This window comes from Prionailurus bengalensis, chromosome X (assembly GCF_016509475.1).
Source record: "Prionailurus bengalensis isolate Pbe53 chromosome X, Fcat_Pben_1.1_paternal_pri, whole genome shotgun sequence".
NCBI classification, from domain to species: domain Eukaryota; kingdom Metazoa; phylum Chordata; class Mammalia; order Carnivora; family Felidae; genus Prionailurus; species Prionailurus bengalensis.
Window position 1 is genome coordinate 88154849 of NC_057361.1, and position 26118 is coordinate 88180966.

Here is a 26118-nt window from a genome sequence, read left to right on the forward strand (position 1 = left end):
TTCACTTTTGCTTTTAATTCCCTTGCCTTTGGGGATGTGTCGAGTAAGAGATTGCTACGGCTGAGGTCAGAGAGGTCTTTTCCTGCTTTCTCCTCTAAGGTTTTGATGGTTTCCTGTCTCACATTTAGGTCCTTTATCCATTTTGAGTTTATTTTTGTGAATGGTGTGAGAAAGTGGTCTAGTTTCAACCTTCTGCATGTTGCTGTCCAGTTCTCCCAGCACCATTTATTAAAGAGGCTGTCTTTTTTCCATTGGATGTTCTTTCCTGCTTTGTCAAAGATGAGTTGGCCATACGTTTGTGGGTCTAGTTCTGGGGTTTCTATTCTATTCCATTGGTCTATGTGTCTGTTTTGGTGCCAATACCATGCTGTCTTGATGATGACAGCTTTGTAGTAGAGGCTGAAGTCTGGGATTGTGATGCCTCCTGCTTTGGTCTTCTTCTTCAAAATTCCTTTGGCTATTCGGGGCCTTTTGTGGTTCCATATGAATTTTAGGATTGCTTGTTCTAGTTTCGAGAAGAATGCTGGTGCAATTTTGATTGGGATTGCATTGAATGTGTAGATAGCTTTGGGTAGTATTGACATTTTGACAATATTTATTTTTCCAATCCATGAGCAGGGAATGTCTTTCCATTTCTTTAAATCTTCTTCAATTTCCTTCAGAAGCTTTCTATAGTTTTCAGCATACAGATCCTTTACATCTTTGGTTAGATTTATTCCTAGGTATTTTATGCTTCTTGGTGCAATTGTGAATGGGATCAGTTTCTTTATTTGTCTTTCTGTTGCTTCATTGTTGGTGTATAAGAATGCAACTGATTTCTGTACATTGATTTTGTATCCTGCAACTTTGCTGAATTCCTGTATCAGTTCTAGCAGACTTTTGGTGGAGTCTATCGGATTTTCCATGTATAATATCATGTCATCTGCAAAAAGCGAAAGGTTGACTTCATCTTTGCCAATTTTGATGCCTTTGATTTCCTTTTGTTGTCTGATTGCTGATGCTAGAACTTCTAGCACTATGTTAAACAGCAGCGGTGAGAGTGGGCATCCTTGTCGTGTTCCTGATCTCAGGGAAAAAGCTTTCAGTTTTTCCCCGTTGAGGATGATGTTATCTGTGGGCTTTTCATAAATGGCTTTTATGATCTTTAAGTATGTTCCTTCTATCCCGACTTTCTCAAGGGTTTTTATTAAGAAAGGGTGCTGGATTTTGTTGAAGGCCTTTTCTGCATCGATTGACAGGATCATATGGTTCTTCTCTTTTTTTTTGTTAATGTGATGTATCACGTTGATTGATTTGCGAATGTTGAACCAGCCCTGCATCCCAGGAATGAATCCCACTTGATCATGGTGAATAATTCTTTTTATATGCCGTTGAATTCGATTTGCTAGTATCTTATTGAGAATTTTTGCATCCATATTCATCAGGGATATTGGCCTGTAGTTCTCTTTTTTTACTGGGTCTCTGTCTGGTTTAGGAATCAAAGTAATACTGGCTTCATAGAATGAGTCTGGAAGTTTTCCTTCCCTTTCTATTTCTTGGAATAGCTTGAGAAGGATAGGTATTATCTCTGCTTTAAACGTCTGGTAGAACTCCCCTGGGAAGCCATCTGGTCCTGGACTCTTATTTGTTGGGAGATTTTTGATAACCGATTCAATTTCTTCGCTGGTTATGGGTCTGTTCAAGCTTTCTATTTCCTCCTGATTGAGTTTTGGAAGCGTGTGGGTGTTCAGGAATTCGTCCATTTCTTCCAGGTTGTCCAATTTGTTGGCATATAATTTTTCATAGTATTCCCTGATAATTGTTTGTATCTCTGAGGGATTGGTTGTAATAATTCCATTTTCATTCATGATTTTATCTATTTGGGTCATCTCCCTTTTCTTTTTGAGAAGCCTGGCTAGAGGTTTGTCAATTTTGTTTATTTTTTCAAAAAACCAACTCTTGGTTTCGTTGATCTGCTCTACAGTTTTTTTAGTTTCTATATTGTTTATTTCTGCTCTGATCTTTATTATTTCTCTTCTTCTGCTGGGCTTAGGCTGCCTTTGCTGTTCTGCTTCTAGTTCCTTTAGGTGTGCTGTTAGATTTTGTATTTGGGATTTTTCTTGTTTCTTGAGATAGGCCTGGATTGCAATGTATTTTCCTCTCAGGACTGCCTTTGCTGCGTCCCAAAGCGTTTGGATTGTTGTATTTTCATTTTCGTTTGTTTCCATATATTTTTTAATTTCTTCTCTAATTGCCTGGTTGACCCACTCATTCGTTAGTAGGGTGTTCTTTAACCTCCATGCTTTTGGAGGTTTTCCAGACTTTTTCCTGTGGTTGATTTCAAGCTTCATGGCATTGTGGTCTGAAAGTAAGCATGGTATAATTTCAATTCTTGTAAACTTATGAAGGGCTGTTTTGTGACCCAGTATATGATCTATCTTGGAGAATGTTCCATGTGCACTCGAGAAGAAAGTATATTCTGTTGCTTTGGGATGCAGAGTTCTAAATATATCTGTCAAGTCCATCTCATCCAATGTCTCATTCAGGGCCCTTGTTTCTTTATTGACCGTGTGTCTAGATGATCTATCCATTTCTGTAAGTGGTGTATTAAAGTCCCCTGCAATTACCACATTCTTATCAATAAGGTTGCTTATGTTTATGAGTAATTGTTTTATATATTTGGGGGCTCCAGTATTCGGCGCATAGACATTGATAATTGTTAGCTCTTCCTGATGGATAGACCCTGTAACTATTATATAATGTCCTTCTTCATCTCTTGTTACAGCCTTTAATTTAAAGTCTAGTTTGTCTGATATAAGTATGGCTACTCCAGCTTTCTTTTGGCTTCCAGTCGCATGATAAATAGTTCTCCATCCCCTCACTCTCAATCTAAAGGTGTCCTCAGGTCTAAAATGAGTCTCTTGCAGACAGCAAATAGATGGGTCTTGTTTTTTTATCCATTCTGATACCCTATGTCTTTTGGTTGGCGCATTTAATCCATTTACATTCAGTGTTATTATAGAAAGATACGGGTTTAGAGTCATTGTGATGTCTGTATGTTTTATGCTTATAGTGATGTCTCTGGGACTTTGTCTCACAGGGTCCCCCTTAGGATCTCTTGTAGGGCTGGTTTAGTGGTGACAATTTCCTTCAGTTTTTGTTTGTTTGGGAAGACCTTTATCTCTCCTTCTATTCTAAATGACAGACTTGCTGGATAAAGGATTCTTGGCTGCATATTTTTTCTGTCTAGCACCCTGAAAATCTCGTGCCAATTCTTTCTGGCCTGCCAAGTTTCAAAAGAGAGATCAGTCACGAGTCTTATAGGTCTCCCTTTATATGTGAGGGCACGTTTACCCCTTGCTGCTTTCAGAATTTTCTCTTTATCCTTGTATTTTGCCAGTTTCACTATGATATGTCGTGCAGAAGATCGATTCAAGTTACGTCTGAAGGGAGTTCTCTGTGCCTCTTGGATTTCAATGCCTTTTTCCTTCCCCAGTTCAGGGAAGTTCTCAGCTATGATTTCTTCAAGTACCCCTTCAGCACCTTTCCCTCTCTCTTCCTCCTCTGGGATACCAATTATGCGTATATTATTTCTTTTTAGTGTATCCCTTAGTTCTCTAATTTTCCCCTCATACTCCTGGATTTTTTTTTCTCTCTTTTTCTCAGCTTCCTCTTTTTCCATAACTTTATCTTCTAGTTCACCTATTCTCTCCTCTGCCTCTTCAAGCCGAGCTGTGGTGGTTTCCATTTTGTTATGCATTTCGTTTAAAGCGTTTTTCAGCTCCTCGTGACTGTTCCTTAGTCCCTTGATCTCTGTAGCAAGAGATTCTCTGCTGTCCTGTATACTGTTTTCAAGCCCAGCGATTAATTTTATGACTATTATTCTAAATTCACTTTCTGTTATATTATTTAAATCCTTTTTGATCAGGTCATTAGCTGTTGTTATTTCCTGGAGATTCTTCTGAGGGGAGTTCTTCCGCTTGGTCATTTTGGATAGTCCCTGGCGTGGTGAGGACCTGCAGGGCACTTCCCCTGTGCTGTGGTGTATACCTGGAGTTGGTGGGCGGGGCCGCAGTCAGACCTGATGTCTGCCCCCAGCCCACCGCTGGGGCCACAGTCAGACTGGTGTGTGCCTTCTCTTCCCCTCTCCTAGGGGCGGGATTCACTGTGGGGTGGTGTGGCTCGTCTGGGTTACTTGCACCCTGCCAGGCTTGTGATGCTGGGGATCTGGCGCATTAGCTGGGGTGGGTAGGCAAGGTGCTCGGGGGCAGGAGGGGCAGGCTTAGATCGCTTCTCCTTAGGTGATCCACTTCAGGAGGGGCCCTGTGGCAGCGGGAGGGAGTCAGATCCGCTGCTGGAGGTTTGGCTCCGCAGAAGCGCAGAGTTGGGTGTTTGCGCGGAGCGAGCAAGTTCCCTGGCAGGAACCGGTTCCCTTTGGGATTTCGGCTGGGGGATGGGCGGGGGAAATGGCGCTGGCGAGCGCCTTTGTTCCCCACCAAACTGAGCTCTGTTGTCAGGGGGCTCAGCAGCTCTCCCTCCCTTTGTCCTCCAGCCTTCCTGCTTTCAGAGCAGAGCTGTTAATTTCTGACCTCCCAGACGCTAAGTCGCGCTTGCTGTCGGAACACAGTCCGCCCGGCCCCTCCGCTTTTGCAAGCCCGACTCGGGGGCTCTGCTTGGCCGGCGAGCCGCCCCTCCGCCCCGGCTCCCTCCCGCCAGTCCGTGGGGCGCGCACCGCCTCGCCGCCCTTCCTACCCTCTTCCGTGGGCCTCTCGTCTGCGTTTGGCTCCGGCGACTCTGTTCTGCTAATCCTCTGGTGGTTTTCTGGGTTATTTAGGCAGGTGTAGATGGAATCTAAGTGATCAGCAGGACGTGCGGTGAGCCCAGCGTCCTCCTAAGCCGCCATCTTGCCGCAACTCCCAATGGTACTTTTTTTTAAGTAGGCTTGACATACACCATAGAGCCCAACATGGGGCTTGAGCTCATGACCCTGAGATCAAGACCTGAGCTGAGATCAAGAGTTTGATGTTTGACTGAGTCACCCAGGTTCCCCTAATGGAAATGGTGTTTAAAAACCAAGATTTAGGTGCTTGAGGTGCTGTTCATTGCTATTGGGGTTTGTCATTGCTTCTTCGACCTCTTTTTTTTTAAAGGGGGAGGAGCAGAGAAAGAGAGAGAGAGAGAGAGAGAGAGAGAGAGAGGCAGGCTTCGCACTGTCAGCACAGACCCAATGTGGGGCTCAATCTCACAAACTATGAGATCATGACCTGAGCCGAAATCAAGAGTCAGACGCTTAACCAACTGAGCCACCCAGGCATCCCTGCCTTTTCTATATACAGAAAAAGGGAACAGGAATTCATACTAATATTTGCAATTCAAATTTACAATACAGGGGTGCCTGGGTGGCTCAGTCGGTTAAGCATCCAGACTTTTGATTTTGGCTCAGGTCATGATCTCATGGTTTGTGGGATTGAGCCTCATGCTGAGCTCTGTGCTCTTAGCACAGAGCCTGCTTGGGATTCTCTCCCTCTCTCTCTGCCTCTCCCCCACCCACATGCACACATGTGTCTCTCTCAAAATAAACTTTAAAAAATTACAATACAAATATAAAAGGAAGAGAAAAATATCTTCTATCTCTTTTATCTTTCAATGAAAATCTTGGTTTCCATTATCATTACTATCCTCATGCCTTTTCTTTATCCTACAATATACAGGATGACAATATTATTATATTAGAATATATATAAACACAATACAGCGCATTATAATTGTGAAACTAACAATAGCCTCTTAAGAAAGTTTAAGATTTCTCTGCAGATCTTTTTATCCTTAAGATTACAGCCTAGTAAGAATGTACTGTCAAGAACACACGTTCAAAAATCTGAGCTGGATTATGTTATAAATTAGTTACACGGGTTTGTTTGGTTTCAATTTGTATGTATTCAATTTTAGCACTTGTCTTTCTTCCCATTCTTTTTGGCTTCTTATTTTTGAGTATTTAAACTTTTAGATAGGCCAAAAACCAAAACTATGTCAAAAGGTATACTTGGAGAAGTCCTGCTTCTTCCCTAGCTCCTCCACCTCATTCCTATACACCCCCTAATTTCATGAGTTTCTAGTTTATTCTTCACACACTTATTCTTTAGTGTTCCATTTTATAAAAACAAGCAATTAGACTTCTTGAGAGTTAATGTATACATTCTGTCAGTTAAGCAATACCCCTATAACCAAACTCTCATTTGAGTGTGGTCATGGTGCACAAAAGCTGACTTGCATCACGTTTTCTACTTGTAATAATGGATACCTTCATGTACAAATAAACTCCCACCTGAATTCTCATTAATCCACTGTAGAGAGTCCATATGAGCATTCAGAATTTTGCAGATCTGCTGGAGCTAAAAACACACACAGAAGCTTTAGATTATGATTATTCAGATACGGTAAGTAAAACAAACATAAAAAATTGAAATTAGGAAGTAACTTTTCATTTCTTTTGGTAAGAAATGGACTGAAGATATATAAAATATTAATGACTTTTTGCTCTTTCATATTTGTAATGTTCATTACATCTTCATATTACTTCAATCTAACAATTTTGTAACTGTCAAGAAAGATGCCTATAATTCAATAAGACTACGACATAAAAATAAGTAAAAAACATTAACAGACATTTCACAAGACAAGAAATTCATATAAAACTTAAAATGTTACTTTTTTCAAACAAATAAGCAGCTTTTTATTGAGGTACAATTGACAAATAACATTTTATTACTTTCAGGTGCATAATATAATGATTTGATATTTATATATATTGTGAAATGATCACCACAATAACTCTTGCTAACATCCATCACCATATGTGGTTAAACACATTTTTTCTTGTGATATTAACATTCAAGATATAATGGCTTAGCAATTTTCAAATATGCAACACAGCATTATTAACTATAGTTACCATGCTGTATACATTACATCCCCATAACTTATTTTATACCTGGAAATTTGTACCTTTTGACCACCTTCACCCATTTCACCCACTGCCTACTCCTTGCCTCTGGCAACCACCAATCTGTTCTCTGTATCTATGAGCTCATTTTTTTTGGTGCCGGTGTTTTTCAATTCTACACTTAAGTGAGATCATTCGGTATTTGTCTTTCTTGGTCTCACTTATGTCACTTAGCATAATGCCCTTGAGATCCATCATATTGTTTAAATAGCAAGATCTCCAAGTCAGCAATTTTTAATAAATGGTAATACTCAGTTGTCAAGTGTATGGAGAAAACAGGTACATTCCTATATAGCCTATAGTAATAAAAACTGACCCAACCTTTCAAAATGTAAATTTTTACAATATATATCAACAATCTTAAAATATTCATATCTTATTCTACTTCTAGGAACCTATCCAGAGGAAATAATCAAATCTACACATAACTGGTCATTATAGAACAATTTTATAATGACAAAAATTTGGAAACAATATCTCCACCAATTTAAAAAAGCAATCCAATATATTATGGTAAAGTCACCTCTAATGAAATATTATAATCATTAATATTTTCAAAGATTTCCAAAGTTTTCAAAGAATGCTTAAAATTTTGAGAAAACACCATGAAAGAATATTAAATACAAAACTCTATATATGTTTGCTTCCAATGCTGTTCAAAACAAAAGGAGAATTTTTACCAGCACAGCAAAAAGACTTGGAAAAAACATACCAATGTATTCACAGGGTACTGGTAATATAGGTGATTTAATTTTCTTTATAGATTTCCACATTTTCCAACCCTAACAACACATTGAATAAGTATATGTATTAAGTTTGTAATGAGACACACTAGACATTTAAATTTTTAAAAATATTTTTATGACTATTGTAGTAAAGTCCAGGATATAATAGGAAGAAATGAAAATGTTACACCTAAAAGAACAGTATGTAGTGAAAGTAGCAAATTTAGTGTGTTTTAACATAACAAATAGAAATACAACTTGTACTAGGAACAATGAATTTTTTAAATTTTTTAACATTTATTTATTATTGAGAGACAGAGAGAGGAAGAGCATGAGCATGGCAGGGGCAGAGAGAGGAGGAGACACAGAATCAGAAGCAGGCTCCAGGCTCTGAGCTGTCAGCACAAACCTGACGCGGAGCTTGAACTCACAAACCAAGAGATCATGACCTGAGCCGACCAACTAAACCACCCAGGCACCACAATGAGATTTTTTTAAATGTTTGTTTATTTTTGAGAGAGTGCATGTGGGGGAGGGTGAGTGAGAGGGGTATGAAGGATCTGAAGTGGGCTCTGTGCCAACAGCAGGGATCCTAAGGTGGGGCTTGAACTCACAAGTGGCAAGATCATGACCTGAGCCGAAGTCGGCTACTCAACCTACTGAGTCACCCGGGAAAAATGAGTTTTTGTAAGACAATGTGACTGAATACCATTTGCCGAAATACGGATTTACTTAATAAAAATTTCAGGTATTAGGTTTTCCCTCCCATCCCCAACCCCCCAAAAAGTAAAAACAAAGGTAAATCCCATCATTGTGAATATTGTTAAATATCGTTGCTATCTTTCTACCCTGGTGTATGGCCCACGGTAAAGGAGCTCTGTTGATCTAGTTATAATAAATTATCTGCAAGAATGTTATTGTTCAGCAAATGTTTTCTCTGCTTCTTGTCCAATGATCTATGCTATCTGAGAAAAGAGATGAATTGTTGCTTATCTCTTGCTTCTTTTGTCCTACTATCAAGCAGCAATTATCTTTAATTCACTCATCTTAAATATCTCAATCACCCTTGCCAGGAAAAACAAAAACAAAAGACTCACACCATTTACTCCCTGCCACCAAAATAAAGTAAAACAAGGCTAAGTAAACAAAAAGGATAAGGATAAGATTACAGGCCCCTTTTACTTGCTCTGTTCAGAAACTTCTAGTATTTTAATTTAACACAGAGAGACTAGACAGCAGGTCGGCCTCATGAGTAAATCTGCATGTATTTGTCTATGCATAAAAATTCTTTTATAAAATAATTTTGGATTTTATAATCATAATGGTGACCTAATAGGTCATAAAAAGAAAACTTATTTTCTGTCAACTTGCGATCATTTATGTGAACACAAGGAGACGGTAGCATGGATAATCCCAGTCTAATTTGTATTTGTCTTTGTTCAATTTTAGACTCACCCAAAGTAGAGAATGGCATAATTTTTATAGTTAGAGGGTACTTCAAGATCATTTGGTCCACCCTTGACATTTTGCAAAAGAAGGAGCTAAGATCCAGAGATTAAGTGACTTAAATAAAATTCTAATGCTTTCCTAAACTATGCCATGCTGTCTCTTTATAATTAAAAAAGTTAGTAATGTGTACATAGATAAAGAACTATCTGTATGATTGGACAAAGAGCTTACTAAAGAATAATCACAATATACTGTATATCCTTTGTCCTCACCTGCCCAGATCCTGGTCCCACTCCGAATTATAATCAACAGATAGAAAGTACAATAGGAGTTCCCACAATGGAAGATTCCTCTTACCATTACTGCCATGGAGTGGGAGGGGGAAAAAGAACTTCATTTAGCTGCTATGACAATAGGGAAAGGTAGAGGAAATAAGCTCTTTAATTGGAGCACAGATAAAGGAAACAATCCTTTCTCATGGCCAAATTAATTCAAAACATCTCAATTCTCTAATTGGAGGCTCAGCTTTATTTTCCCATGCTAAAATACACTTACATTATAAGTGAAGTAGGATTCTATGAGGCAGACAGAAACGTAATGACCACATCAAACAAAAGTTCTATGGAAAAATATATTTTAAGACTCAAATGGCTGACTTATCAAACTTTTGAGATAGATCCCAGTTACAAATTAAGGATGGCCTGGATATACCTAATAAACTCAAACATATAAACTCACAATTATATGAACACATAGAAAAAGGAAGAATGAGCTAGCCAATGAGTAAGTTGACAGAAAAAGTAAGTACAGGGACATATTTAGCTGTGTGAAGAGCAGGGAGAAAACCCTGAAAATTTAGGGAGGAAAGTCATTTTTTTTTTACCCTCCTAGGAATAATCACACAAAAAAGTCATAACTTTTTCTGCTCATAAATATTTCCTGCCCCACTAACTACACCCCAAAGTTCAGATCAACAAAGGCAGGTAAGGAACACAAGAGGACAGGACAAGGTGACTAGCTAGAGGAACCCACAGAATGCTACTTTCATACTAAATCTTGCTTGTCTAAATAGATAAAGCAGTTAACGCACCCGGTCAGTGACGTCTGCAGGACTTCTGAATGTATTCAGGTTTTCAATAATGTCCTTGAGATCTTGGGCCATTCGCTTCAGCTGAGCATCTATATTTTCTGCTAATTTGTAACTGAAAAGGCAGGTAAAATAAAGAGATTAACAAGAAATGCTTTTTCTGCTACGTCTTGTTACTGACATACAAAGATGATGCTGCCAGCTGGATTTGCACCAATCCCCCCCCTTCTAAGTAGGTCTCAGTTATGACAAATGACACATTTTTATGTAGGCAGCATTCACAACCTTATTATTACCATAGTCTAAAAAGACTCCATAGGTGAGGCCTTGTATCCATCTTGCCATTTTTATAGTCACCTATTTACTCTCTGGACAATGTTCCAGGGAGCTCTGAAGCAAAGAAACTCTTTTTAGCTCTTATAATAAACTCCTAAGACCCTTAGATACATGGGAAGTTATTTGGTGTTTACCAGTATTCAATAAGTGCTGAGAGGTCTTTAATGATTTTAAATACTAAATTCTCAAAGTAAAACCTTATATATATCCACCATTCAATAAAAGATGTTTTGAGAAATGAGATTAACAATAATTAAAGGCAGATAAACCTGTTACACATTCACAGCAAATATTAGTTGGCTAAATTCTCAAGAGTTCTACCCAAATTATTTACACACATACATACACACTTACCTAGTCAATAATATGCTTATGAATTAAAGTGGTAAGAGAGTTTTTCAATCTTAATGTGTATAAAGATTAAAGGATTCAATTAGATTTATTCATAGCTAACTATTGCCTTTCCATCCCAAAGTAGTTAAATAAAGGTAATTGGTTGCCTTGATTGTTGAAGATCTTACTAAAGATTCCATCACACTATAAATCTGACTACACAAAAACAACTGGAAAGGAACTAATGTTTCAATTATTCCCTCAAATTACAATTAGGAACCCATGGCCAAAAATGTAACTCTATATGCTTCAAAAAATGGCAGAATGCATAGAAAGCAATGCAAAAAAAAAAAAAAAAAAAAGATTCACAAAGGTGGAAAGACAAAGCCAGAAACAGAACTAAGGTCCATACAGATTAGCTATACTTACCATATTTAATGCACCTACAACAAAAAGTTAATTTGCAATCCTTTAGAAAATAAGCTCAGTCTTAACTCATGAATAAGCCATTAATAAAGGTAGTCTGATTTGGTCTCAGTCTGGTTTATGTAGCACATTCAGACAAGTTTTCCTAACCACACTTATTATTTGGCCTGATTACCAAATTTCAGTTGCAGAGAGATGAAGTTACAGTGGGAACACTGGTAATGTTATCAACAACAAAACTGAATCACACACAAATATATTTAGCCCAAGACACTGACAAAAATCATTCAATTTTTGAAAGCTATGCAGCCTGCCCCCAGATTAACAAATTGCCTTTAAAATAGCCAATCATTTATCACTGAAGCAATTGCATGAACATTAGGTTTACAAGAGTCAATATAAATAGGAAACCATAAATATCTCACAATACTATGACACCACACACATAAAACTGGTATTTCTAGTTTAAGAAAAAATTTGACAAATAGAAAAACTTTACTGTGGTCATGTATAAGCTTGAGATTAATAAGTGTACACAATGCTATAAAACAAAACTGCCAGAATGATTACTTCATTTTCAAGCATCATGAAAAGATAAACAGAAAATAGTCAAATAAGTTGAAAAATGGCAACTACAAGAACTTGTCCTTTCCTACCAATTTTTATTCCTTGTCTTTCAATTTTATTTTTTTCCCTTTTTTTTTTCAGTAGCTAAGTTTTTGCCCCATTGCTTGATCTTTATTCAGTTACTTACGTCTTCCCAGGCTCCGCATCTTCATGCTGCAGATAAGCAGCCCCATTCTGGTCCTTCACAAACTCCTCTAAAGGGGTCAAGAGATCTTCTAGTTCCTTCTGCTGTGACAGGATAAAATCCAATTCTTGTTCCAGCCTGAAAAAACAAGTCAACAGAAGGGCTTATGAAAAGAATTGGGAGTGGCAAAATAAAGTTGAAAAACTAGAGCAAGGGGGAAAAAATGGACAAAGAAATTGATCTTTAATCTTTCAACCTAGAGAGTCTAAGGTTCTACCTTTTCTGATCCAGTTTCACTTTTTCCACTTCTCCATGCAAAGTTGTAATCTATAAATGAAAATAAGGATATGATAGTGCAAATATTTGAATTTATATTTAATTTTAAAGCAATATTAATTTTCTTATGCACACTTCAAACATAGGCAATTTACTAAATCAGGGCACTCATTACATAGGAAAAGATTTGTAAGTTGATCATCAAATAGTGGAATAGAAAATTACCACAAAACACAGGTCTATACTCTTGTGTTCATCTGAAAATGTTTGTACAATACACGTAGAATAGTGAGACTATCTTCTTACCTTCTCACCATTCTCAATCAGTGTACGGTCCCAAGCATTGACCTGAGTGGCCTGGTGAAGAAAGTACCTCTCTTGATCCTCTAAATCAAGGCTCCATTTGTTTATCAGACCCTCCAGCTGACCATATGTCATCACAGGAGTTACGATTGCACTAAAAAAGAGGGATGCAGAGGGATACAGGTGTGCTTTTTTAAAAGGGCACATGAACCCCAATGTTTATAGCATTGCTATCGACAACAGCCAAAGTATGGAAAGAGCCCAAATGTCCATTGACAGATGAATGGATATGTATATATATATATATATATATATATACACACACACACACATATATATATATACATACACACACATACATATATGCACACAATGGAATATTACTCGGCACTCAAAAAGAATGAAACCTTGCCATCTGCAACTGTGTGGGTGGAACTAGAAGGTATTATGCTAAACGAAATTACAGAAAGACAAATATCATATGACTTCACTCATATGTGGAATTTAAGATACAAAATAGATGATTGTAAGGGAAAAGAAGCAAAAATAATATAAAAGCAGAGAGAGGGACAAAACATAAGAGACTTTTTTAAAATGTTTATTTACTTTTGAGAGAGAGAGAGAGAGAGAGAGAGAGAGAGAGAGAGAGAGGCGTGAATGGGGCAGGGACAGAGAGAGGGAGACAGAGAATCCAAAGCAGGCTCCAGGCTCCAAGCTGTCAGCACAGAGCCTGACGTGGGTCTTGAACTCACAGACTGTGAGATCATGACCTGAGCTGAAGTCGGACGCTTAACCGACTGAGCCACCCAGGTGCCCCAAAACATAAGAGATTCTTAAATATAGAGAACAAACTGAGGGTTGGTGGAGGGGTTGTGGGTTGGGGGGGATGGGCTAAATGGGTAAGGGGCATTAAGGAAGACACTTGCTGAGATAAGCACTGGGTGTTATATATAGGGGAGGAATCACTGGATCCTACTCCTGAAATCACTATTGCCCTATATGCTAATTAACTTGGATGTAAATTAAAAGAGAAAAAAAGAGAAAAAAAAGGGGAGCCCATTGTGGAGACAGGCTGAGAGGAAAAGGAGATTTCTTAGCAGAAGAACAAATTAAAGTCCTCAGGAAAATCTAAAAAAAAAAAGAGGGATGCAGTATGATCATCTTTTAACTGTATTTTTTGAATGAATAACATAGGAGGACTTAGAGAAGAAAAGAGCACATGAGGAGTTTTTCAGACCTGCTCCCCAACAAAATCATCATAGCTGGTAAAGATTATTTTAAAAACAACCATTCAACATCTTTGGAAATTATCCTAGAGGAATATGGCAAATTATAAAAGCTCTACTGAGAAATCTACTAAATCTCAGTAAGAACAGCTGAAGTCTGTGCCACACCTGCTTCCTTCCTTCCCCCTCAGCTCAGCATGATACAAGCTCCCTTCTGGGTGCATGTGGCCAAAGAGACAGGACTCCCTCTTCCCACAGCTCTTAATCAAAATGATCCATTTCCGGTCTAAGTAGTATCCACAAAACAGAGTAGGGAGCTGATCTTCCATCCTCCATTGGGCAGAACCGAACAGAACCATGATTCCCCTGCCGGGTGGTATCAAATAGGCTAAGCAGGTGGTTAAGTATCCATCCCATGACTGGTGGAACCAGGCAATGCCTTAATTCTTCTGCTGGGGCAGTGTCAGCAGGGCTAAGCAGAGAGGTAATCATCAATTCTCTGCTCGTCAGAAGCAGGTAGTGTTCTATTCCCTTCCTCTACCAGGGTCCTGTCAGCGAAGGCCAGTGACAAGCTGAATCTAAATACCCACCCAGCAGCAATCAAGACATAATAAAGACAGGGTTAGTTACCATTAGGTTCCCTCACTTGTCACTAGTGTCAGTGAGACTCAATGGGGGGCTAAACTCTATGCCCACCTGGCATCATCACTGAGAATGAACAAAGTAATGCTAGTCTGCACTCGGCCCCCCTGCTCCCCAGAGCTTGTGTCAGTGAGGCCCAGTAGGAAACTAAGCTTCCATACCAAGCCAGCATCAAGAGGCTGAATGAAATTGGAAGACACAGAATAGTTGATATCCTGCTTCCTCACTCCTTTTGTGTCAGTGACACCCAAAAGGAAGGTGAAATTCTGTCTCCACCCTGCAGCACCTAAGTGGTTAGTCCCCCACTTCCTCTTATTTTGGGGACCCAGCGACCCATTGAGGCAATGAAGTGGTGGGACCCAGTGTCCCACCTTCTTGGGGAATGAGTCAGCAGGGATGAGGGGGTAGCTGAACTTCCACACCACTCATGTGCATTGAGGCAGTATGAGTCAGCACCCCACTTTCACTGGGGTGGTGTGGGCAGGGTCTAGTAGGAAGCTGAAGATACAAACACACCCAACCCCTGCATTACACCCCAACAAAAGGATTACCTGATTGAAAAAAATTAAAATAGGACCTGGACTCTCCTAACATGATAGACATAATGTCCAGGATGCAACTGAAAATGGTCTGTCCTACCAAGAACCAGGAAAAATCACAACTCAAGAGAAAAAAGACAGTCCACAGGCACCAACAGAGAGAGGTGTCAGATGTTGGCATTCTCTGAAAGAATTGTAAAGCAACCATCGAAAAATGCTCCAAACAAGCAATTATGAATTCTCTAGAAACAAAAGAAAAAGAGAAAATCTCAGCAAGGAAACTGAAGTTATAAAAAAGCAATTGAATGGAAATTATAGAATTGTAAACTAAAATAAAGGAAATAAAAAGCTCACGTGAAGGGTTTAATAGTAGAGTGAAGACGACCAAGGATAGAATCAGCAAACTTGAGAGTAGGTCAATAGAATTTTCAGAACAGCAAAGAGAAAAGAGACACAAAAATTAAAAAAAAAACTAAAGAACCCAAAGGACAATAATTAAAGTGGTAACATTTGTATCATTGGAGTATGATAGATTAGAGAGGAAAAGACAGTATGGGACTGAAAAAGTATTCTGTAAAATAAAGATGAAAACTTCCCAAATTTGGCAAATGATATATATCTACAGATTCAAGATGCTGAGCAAACCCCAAAGTGAATAATACAAAGAAATGTGCACTAAGACACCTAATACTTAAATTTCTGAAAACTAAAGATAAAGAAAGAAAAAAATCTTGAAGGTAGCCAAAACAGCACATTACTTAAAAGGTAATACCAATTCGAATGACAGCAGATTTCTCATCTTAAACCATGGAGGCTAAAAGGAAGTGTCACAACATTTTTCAAGTACAGAAAGAAAAAAAAAAAAACAACAAAACTGTTGACCACAACTTCTCTATCTGGTGAAAATGTCCTTCAGAAATGAAAGGAAAATAAAGATATTCCCTTGCAAGATTTTTTGCCGCTGGCAAACCTACTCTTGAAAATTGGCTAAACTGGGGGCACCTGGGTGGTTCAGTCAGTTGAGCATCCAACTTCAGCTCAGGTCATGATCTCACGGTTTGTGAGTTCGAGCCGCACATCAGCTCTATGCCGACAATGCAGAGCCTGCTTGGGATTCTCTCCCTCTCCTCTCTCTCTCTCTGCTCCTCCCCCACTCGTGCTTTCTCTCTCAAAATAAATAAATAAATAAATAAATAAATAAATAAAAGAAAAACAAAGAAAAAAGAAAACTGGCTAAACAAACAAACAAAGAAATGAAAACAGAAGGCTTTGGAACTTCATAAAGGAAAAAATGTCATAATGAACAAAAAGGGTAAATATAAGACTATCCTACTTCTCATGAATTTTAAAAATCATATTTGATGGCTGAAGTAAAAAGTATAACACCACATAATGTGGTGTTCAGTACATGGGGGAAAAACTTGAGACAAACTTAAAAGATAAGAGTAAAGGGAGCTACATGGAATTACCAAAGTGGTAAAATGTCAACATGACTAGACGATTCTAAGTTACATATGTATACTGTAACATAGAGCAACTACTAAGAAAATTAGACAAAGCAATATACTCAGAAACACTATAAAAATAGAACAAGGGGCGCCTGGGTGGCTCAGTCTGTTAAGCGTCTGACTTCGGCTCAGGTCATGATTTCATGGTTCGTGAGTTCAAGCCCTACTTCAGGCTCTGTGCTGACAGCTCAGAGCCTGGAGCTTGCTTTGGATTCTGTGTCTCCTCTCTCTACCCCTCCCATGCTCATGCTCTGTCTCTCTCTCTCTCTCTCTCTCAAAAATGAATAAACATTAAAAAAAAAAAGAGCAAAATAGAACCCTAAAAAAGGTCTTAATATCCCACAGGGAAATTACAAAACAAAGAAAAACAAAAACAGAAGTAGCAAACAAAAGACAAATAATAAAATGGCAAACTTAAGCCCAAACATACCGATAATTAGCTTAAATGTAAATGTGCTAAATATACCAACAAAAAGGCAGAAATTGGCAGAGTGGATGAAAATTATGACCCATCAATGTGCTATCCACAAGAAACTCGCTTCAAATATAAAGACACAAATAGGCTGAAAGTAAAACGATGGAAAAAGATGTACATGCAAGATTAATTTTAATGGCTATATTAATAACAGATGAAGTCAATTTAGAGCAAAGAAAATGACCAAAGAGGGACGTCGCATAATGATAAAGGAACCAAAGCACCAGGGAAGGCCAACAATCCTAAATGTGTAAGGCAACCAACAGCAGAACCTCAAAATACACAAAAGCAAAATTGATAGAGCTAAAGGGAGAAACAGACAACCCCACAATTCCTGTTGAGGACTTTAAAAAGCCACTCTCCAGACTGAAAGGAGCTTTAGAGAGGAAAGCTGCAAGGATACAGATCTGAAAATACAACAAAGCAGGATCTAATCATCATACATAAAACACTCCTCCCAATAGCAGAGAAAACAATTTCCAGGTGCCCATGGAACATTTCACCAAAAAAGACTAGATCTTCGGGGTGCGTGGGTGGCTCAGTTGGTTAAGCATCCAACTCTTGGTTTCAGCTCAGGTCATGATCTCATGGTTCATGAGTTCAAGCCTCACCTCAGGATCCTTGTTGACAATGTGGAGCCTGCTTGGGATTCTCTCTCCCCATCTCTCTCTCTGCCCCTCTCCCCACTTGCGTGCATGCATGCATATGCTCTGGCTCTCTCTCTCTTCCTGTCTTTCTCAAAATAAACATTAAAAAAAGAAAGACTGTATCTTCATCATAAAACAAACCTGAACAAATATAAAAGGACTGAAGTCATATAGAGCATGCTCTCCAACTATAATGGAATCAAAACTAGAAATTGATATAGAAAGAAAATAAAATCTCCAAGCACTTGGAAATTAAACAACATACTTCTAAATAATCTATGGGCCAAAGAGTAATTCACAACAGTAATCTGAAAAGTAGACAGAATTGAATGAAAATAAAAGTAAAACATAATAGAGTATGTGGTACACAGCTAATGCAATGGTGAGGATATTTAGAGCATTTAATGCTTACATTAGGAAAAAAGAAAGGTCTCAAACCAATAATCTATGTTCATTACTCAAGAAACCAGAAAAAGGGCAATATGAACTCACCACAGAGGGAAAGAAATAATAAATGGCAGATATCAATGAAATTGACAATGAAAACAATAGAGAATAATCAATCAATAAAACAAAAGCTATTTTTTTAATTTAAAAAATTTGTTTAATATTTTTATTTATTTCTGAGAGAGGGAGTGAGCTCGAGTGGGAGAGGGGCAGAGAGACAGGGAGACACAGAATCTGAAGCAGGCTCCAGGCTCTGAGCTGTCAGCACAGAGCCTGACACGGGGCTTGAACTCGTGAACCATGAGATCATAACCTGAGCCAAAGTCGGATGCTTAACTGACTGAGCCACCCATGTGCCCCCAAAGCTACTTCTTTGGAAAAAGATGAATAAAATTGATAAAAGAAAGGTATCAACATACCAACATAAGAATTGAAAAAGCTATTAAAAGCACAAGAAGGAAATACTACAAACTTTGTACTCATAAATTTGACAACTTAGAAAAACAGACCAAATGAAAACCACACACTACTAAAACTCATGAAAGATGAACAGATAACCTGAGTAGTCCTAAACTCAGTAAAGAAATTAATTTGTAATTTAAAAGCTCCTGCAAAAGAAATATACAGGCCAAGGTTTCACTAAAGAATTCTGCCAAACATTCAATAAACACAATTTGTTACACAATTTTACACAATTCCTTCTATAAAACAGAAGAAGATACTTCTCAGATCATTTTATGTGGCTAGCATAATCCACATATCAAAACCAAAGACAAAATAAAAATGAAAGAAAACAAAACTACAGACCAGTATCTCTCAAGAACTTAATAGAAAAGTCGTCAGGCAAAATACTAGCAAACTAATCTAGAAAAGTATAAAAAAATTATACACCATGACCAAGTGGGATTTATCCTATATTTGTGAGGCTGGTTCAACATTTGAAAATCAATCAATGTGGGGCGCCTAGGTGGCTCAGTGGGTTGAGCATCTGACTTCGGCTCAAGTAATGTGAGTTTGAGCCCCGCGTCGGGTACTGTGCTGACAGCTAAGAGCCTGGAGCCTGCTTCTGATTCTGTCTCCCTAGCTCTCTGCTCTGTCTCTCTCTCTCAAAATAAATAAACATTAAAAAAAATTGAAAATCAATCAATGTCATTCACCATATCATTATGCTAAAGAAGAAAAATCCTAAAATATTGTACCAATTGAGGCAGAGAAAACATTTGACACAAATATGTCCAACTGATTTTTGACAAAGATGTGAAAGCAATTCAGTGGAGGAAGCTGAAGACTCCCTTTCAACAAATGCTGTTGGAAAAATCGGACATCCACAGACAAAAAAAGAAAATGAACCTTACTCTAAACCTCACACTTTACAGAAAAATTAACACAAAATGGATCCTGATTTAAATGTAAAACTGTAAAACTTTTAGAAAAAACTGAGAATCTTTGGGATCTAAGGTTAGGCAAAGAGTTCTTAAACTTGATATTAAAACACGGTCCATTAAAGAAAAAACTAGACCTCATCAATAAAAGTTTTTGTTCAGCAAAACTCCCGGTTAAAAAGATGAAAAGGCAAGTTACAGAGTTAGAGAAAATATTTATAAACTACAAATCTGAAAAAAAAATTGAATCTAGAATGTAAAAAAACTCTCAATACTTGAAAATAAAAAAAGAAATTCAAGTAGAAAATGGACAAGACATGACATGAACAGAAACATCATCAAAGACAGACATGCTGATGGCAGAGAAACACATGAAAAGATGTTCAACATCACCAGTCGTCAGGGAAATGCAAATTAAAACTGCAATGAGATATTATTTCACATCTATTAGAAGGGCTAAAATAAAAAAATAGTGACAACATCAGATCCTGGTGATAATGCAGACAAGCTGGGTCCCTTACACATTGCTGTTCGGTGTGTAAGATGGCACAGCCACTCCGGAAAAGAACTTGGCAATATATTAAAACACACACACACACACACACACAACAACCACACCACTCAGTAATTGCACTCTGGGCATTGATCCCAGAGAAATGAGACTTACACTCACATGAAAAAACCTGTACACAAATGTTCCTCACAGCTTTATTTATAACTGCCAGAAACCGGAAACAACCTAGGTGTCCATCAACAAGTGAATAGTTCAATTATAGTTCATCCACAATACCATGGACTATTTCTCAGAAATAAAAAGGAAGAAAGTACTGATACACATGACAACCTTATCTTAAGGAATTATGACTAGAAAAACAAAACAATCCTTAAAGATCACATAATATACAATTCATTTGTATAACATTTCTTTAAATGTCAAGGTTATAGAAATGGAGAACAGATTCCTCATTGCACAGGGTCACGAAAAGGAGGGGAAGGTAGTGAGTGTGGCTATAAAAGGGCAACAGGAAGGATCCTTGTGCTGATGGAACTGTTCTATACCTTGACTATATCAATGCCAATATCCTGGATGTGATACTGTACCTCTAGCATAGCAAGATGTTATTATCGGGGCATACTAGGTAAAGGACACAAAGAATTTTTTGTATTCTTGCCTAGAAGTACATGTGAATCTACAGTGGTCTCCAAATAAAAATTTAATTTAAAAACCCAAACAAGGGGTGCCTGGGTGGCTCAGTTGGTTAAGCATCCCACTCTTGGTTTTGGCTCTGATCATGATCTCATGATTTGTGAGTTCGAGCCCCACATTGGGCTCCGTGCTGACAGTGCGGAGCCTGCTTGCGATTCTCTCTTTCTCTCTCTCTCCCTTTCTCTCTCTCTGCCCCTCCCCCACTCACTCTGTCTCTCTCTCTCTCTCAAAAATAAATAAACTTTAAAAAAGTAATAAAAAATAGGGGCGCCTGGGTGGCTCAGTCAGTTGAGCATTTGACTTCAGCTCAGGTCATGATCTTGCGGTCCGTGAGTTCGAGCCCCGCATCGGGCTCTGTGCTGACAGCTCAGAGCCTGGAGCCTGTTTCAGATTCTGTGTCTCCCTCCCTCCCTCTCTGACCTTCCCCCGTTCATGCTCTGTCTCTCTGTCTCAAAAATAAATAAACGTTAAAAAAAATTAAAAAACTCCAAACAGTTAGAGAGGGACATGGTATAGATTCTAAGATTATAGGCTCTGGAACTCAACTGGCTGAATTTTAATCCTGGCTCAACCATTATCAAGTGTACAACCAGGGGCAGATTATAAAATTTGTATGTGCTCCAGTTTTCTCATCTATAAAATGGGAACAAAATAGTGCCTACCTCATAGGGTTATTGGGAAGATTAAATGATATGATGTTTGCAAAGCATTGTCACATTGCTAAATATTTAGTAATTGCACAACAAATGTTAGCTATTATTAGTAATAGTAATAATAGTATTATAATGGTAATAAGACAAAGGCAAGCTGTTAATTGTTCAATTTATGAAGCTACAGAAATCCTTTATCTGCTCCTTTGACGGAGTCATTTACCTAAAATTCAAACACTATTCTACAGCTATATAAGCAAACTATACTTTGTACATGATAAATAAAATGAAATTCACACAAATTTTCAAATAAACAGGCTTACTTAACAGTCGAAGTAAAAGGTATGGAATTAATACCGACTGGAACAATGCTATTAATCCCAGCTGATGCCAGTGATCTTAGATTCAAAGCAAAGCCACTGGTGGTTGTGGTAGTCGTAGTGGTAGTAGTGACAGTGGTGGTGGTCGTTGTTGATGCTGTAGCTGGAAAATAAAATGTGTGTTATCAAGAAATGAGAGACTTACTTAGTCCTTGATCATTCAGGATAAAAACTATAGAAGCATTTATTTTTATTTATTAATTTTTTAAATTTTTTATTTTATTTTCAAGAGCAAGAGAGACAGAGCACGAGCAAGGGAAGGCAGAGAGAGGGGGAGACACAGAATCCAAAGCAGGCTCCAGGCTCTGAGCTAGTCTGCAAAGAGCCTGACGCGGGGCCCAAAGTCACGAACCTCAAGATCATGACCTGAGCCGAAGTCAAACACTCAACCGACTGAGCCACCCAGGGACCCCATTTTTTTATTTAAAAAAAATTTTTTAATTTATTTTTGAGAGAGAGGCACAGAGTGTGAGCAGGGGAGGGGCAGAGAGAGAGGGAGACACAGAATTGGAACCAGGCTCCAGGCTCCAAGCTGTCAGCACAGAGCCTGACGCAGGGCTCGAACTTGGGAACCACGAGATCATGACCTAGGCCTAAGTTGGACCCTTAGTCAACTGAGCCACACAGGTGCCCCTACAGAAGCATTTTTTTTAAATGTGAATTTGAACTCAAAGTTGTATGGATTTGCACTTAACATTGTTATAATATGAAGTGATATACAGCAGGCCAGATATCTGGGTTAACTCTTCTGCCAAAAATTAAAAATCCTGGATATATTTGTAGAAAAATAAAATTTACAACTTAACCAGACCTGTAACCATTAAAGAAACTGAATCAATCCTCAAAGCTCTTCCCATAAAAAAACCTTCCAGACCCAGATGACTTCGCTGGCAAATTCTACTAAACTTGCAAGGAAAGAATAATTGCAATCTTATACAAACTCTGTACATCTATACTTTTGTATACTTACATGAATAGATCTGTGTAATTAATTCCTAGAAATGAAATTGCTGGATCAAAGGGTCAGCATGCCGTAAGTTTTAATATATCTTGCCAAACTGCCCAACCAAAAAGATTTTGCCAATTTACATTTCTATCAATAGGGGAGAGCACCTGTTTCTCTACATTATAGCCCATACTAGGCATATATCTTTGCCAGTCTAATAAATAAAAGTCTCTCAAAGTTTCATCTACAGCCCAGACCTCACTTCTATGTGTCTTTTCCTATTGCACCCCTACTAGAATTCCCAGCCCTCTCTAGATGAAATCCTCAATATACTTCATGGCCTAACTCAAATTCTTCCTTCCTGGTATTTGTCACCCACTTCTCTTCCACTCCACCATTATCCCTTAGTTTTCTGAAACTTCTATAGCACTTTTGGTTTTTCCTACACACTGAGCACTTAAAGAACAATTCACAGAAAACTGTGCCTGGTGGGACCTGCAAATGTTTTCTTTTCTTCTTTTTGGTTCTCTGTATTTTCAAATGTTCTCAGTAATTAATAGATGATGGTTCTGTAACAAGAAATTTGTTATAAAAATATATTATAAGACATGTACACAATTGTTTGTTTTACATTAGCCCTGCTTTCCCAATTAGCTGTATTTTCAGGTTAGTGGCCGTATTAGATAAATACATAAATCATGGTGCCTGCCAAAATATTCACAGCCTATACTGAGGGGAACTGGCCTACTCTGTTCCTGCTGAGGGGCCAAGCTCAGATATTCCTTCTTTATTCCAAGAATTCTGCCTTTTGCTCCTGATTCACAGTCAATTGGGACAAGGGTGGGCATCCGAAGTACGGTATCCATCCCATATACTACTGGCAGCTTATACAAGGGTCTGGCATAGAAAACTCTAGCCAAGCAAGGATAAAATAGGTCAGCATCTCATTTTCAAAAATTTATAACTATAGAAAGAATCAGACTATAGGTAGAAATATGGAAATATTTCCAAAAATATGGAAAGAATCAGACTTTAAGCAGAAATTTGGAAGTATTTCCAAAAGTGTAGAAAAAAATGAGACAATAGGCAGAGGCGGATTGAAAGGACCTACAGAGGTCACACATGAAGTAGAATTAAGGAGTCTGAGCAAGCCAAAATTAAGAATAAGCTAAAATTGGGGTGCCTGAGTGGCTCAGTCAGTTAAGCGTCCAACTTCGGCTCAGGTCACGATCTCGTGGTTCATGAGTTCGAGCCCCGTGTCAGGCTCCATGCTGGCAGCTCAGAGCCTAGAACCTGCTTTGGATTCTGTGTCTCCCTCTCTCTCTCTGCCCTCCCATGCTCGTGCTCTGTCTCTCTCTCTCTCTCAAAAATAAACATTAAAAAATATTAAAAGGATAAGCTAAAATTGTAAGGTAGAAAAAGAGGTAAGGAAACCAATGGAAAGTTTAAAAAAGTAAGGGTAGACTAAGGGAGAAGAGCTGAATTATGTTTATGCAACAGATTCAGGGGGTCCCTAAAAGTTGCCTCTAGAACAACTCTTAAATTCTGATTTCTTTCAAGTTCAGTGCCAGGACAATACCTGTGTTAGATTTCTAAAAGATTCCATTTCCCTTTTGGCCACAAGAAATCTTAAAATAATTTCCCCATTTTTTGTGTTAGCCTTTCTGAGGGTGGAATGAACACCACAAGGAAAGACCATATCCAGTCACAAAGGATCCCTGGGGTCACTTATCACTCCAAACACTTGAGAAGATTACAGACTGGATCCCATGTGGCATTCTTTACAATCATATGTCATCATAATTTTCACCTGAGAATAAAAATCTTATCTGAAAAGAAATCCTTCCCCAGAAATACTGAAACTTAATGACACTATCAAGACTCCTCCTGTATTGATTAGTTCAAACAGAAAAACAGAAAAGCAATTAAGAAAAAGAGTCCTTTTTATAAAGCTTTTCTTCACCCAAAGATTTTTTTCAAAAAAAAAATAGTAATCTATTTTGGGGCACCTGGGTGGCTCAGTCGGTGAAGTGTCTGACCTCAGCTCAGGTCATGATCTCACGGTTTGTGGGTTCAAGCCCCACGTCGGGCTCTGTGCTGACAGCCTACTTCGGATTCTTTGTCTCCCTTTTTCTCTGCCCCTTCCCTGCTCATGCTGTCTCTCTCTCTCAGAAAAAATAAATAAGCATTAAAGAAAGTAATCTGTATTTCCTGACATGGACAGATGTGCAAAGATGATATATAAGAAAAATAATTGTAGGATTATGTGTGTGTGTGCGTAATTATCCCATTTTTGCAAAACAAATAAATTCAATGTGTGTTTGTATGTGTTTGGAAAAAAAGGCTGGAAAGATAACTACCAAACCATCCTTTCTAGAGACAGTGATATATGTACACACACACACACACACACACACACACACACACATACGTGTGTGTGTATGATTTTTATAAAAAGAAAAGCAAGCATCATCACTACCAAAATATCTCCACAAAGATGTTGAGTGATACCTTCAGGAAATTAATACCTGTCAGCCTAAACATAAAAGCATCCTGAGTCACAAAAAAAATGGTATGATTATTTTAACCTTTTAAGACAGTATTTATCTTTGTTCCTTAGCTTTTATGGTATTTTTAAAAGGTATAAATTAGCTCTGGCATAGAAGATAATACTCAAATGCCAACAGTATTTCAATTCATACACAAAAAAGCAATGGATTTGAGAATGAAAGTTCCATCACAGTCTGATTTTGTAGGTTATGACTTTGGTCTAAACTAAATGCAGCCATCTTTACATTATCTGTGTAGTAAAAGGGAAGCACAGTTCTATAAATACTAAGACATAACTGCCTATCACATTTGTATTTAAATAAATCTCATTCTGATGTTCTTAAAGATGGTTATATAAAATAGTGAAAAGATCCTTTAAAACATCCTACTATCTGATTTTTCTATCCAAACAAACATTTTCCATACAAAAGATAAGACTGATAAAAAGCAAGCTTTCTTGGGGCACCTGGGTGGTTCAGTCAGTTGAGCATCCGACTCTTGGTTTCCGCTCAGGTCATGGTCTCACGGTTCATGGGTTCGAGCCCCATGCTGGGCTCTCTGTGCTGACAGCATGGAGCCTGCTTGGGATTCTCTCTCACTCTCTCTCTCTCTCTCTCTCTCTCTGTCCCTCCCCTGCTCATGCTGTGTGCTGGTTTTCTCTCTCTCTCTCTCTCAAAATTAAAAAAAAAAAAACTTAAAAGAGTTATTATTTAAAAAAAAGCAAGCTTCTCTTAAAACTTGCTGATTATACCTAGGGCAGAGAATAATGCCAAATGGCTATAAATTTGCAGACACAGACACTTGAAAGCTGCCCTACAAGGCTGATCTCTGAGGTGAAAAGTCTGAGCAAG

The 26118-nt window shown here is 38.3% G+C and overlaps 1 protein-coding gene across 2 annotated transcripts in view; it reads right to left on the reverse strand.

The window, feature by feature from the left end:
• NUP62CL (nucleoporin 62 C-terminal like) overlaps positions 1-26118 on the reverse strand; it is an 86801-nt gene that overhangs the window by 23687 nt on the left and 36996 nt on the right. For both annotated transcript variants that reach the window (XM_043569944.1, XM_043569943.1), the window contains 6 exons: positions 21715-21874; positions 12672-12822; positions 12367-12416; positions 12093-12227; positions 10247-10358; positions 6305-6371 (listed from right to left, as the gene is read on the reverse strand). In XM_043569944.1, the coding sequence (XP_043425879.1) occupies positions 6305-6371; positions 10247-10358; positions 12093-12227; positions 12367-12416; positions 12672-12822; positions 21715-21874 (675 nt within the window). The remainder of the gene's footprint in view (positions 1-6304; positions 6372-10246; positions 10359-12092; positions 12228-12366; positions 12417-12671; positions 12823-21714; positions 21875-26118) is intronic.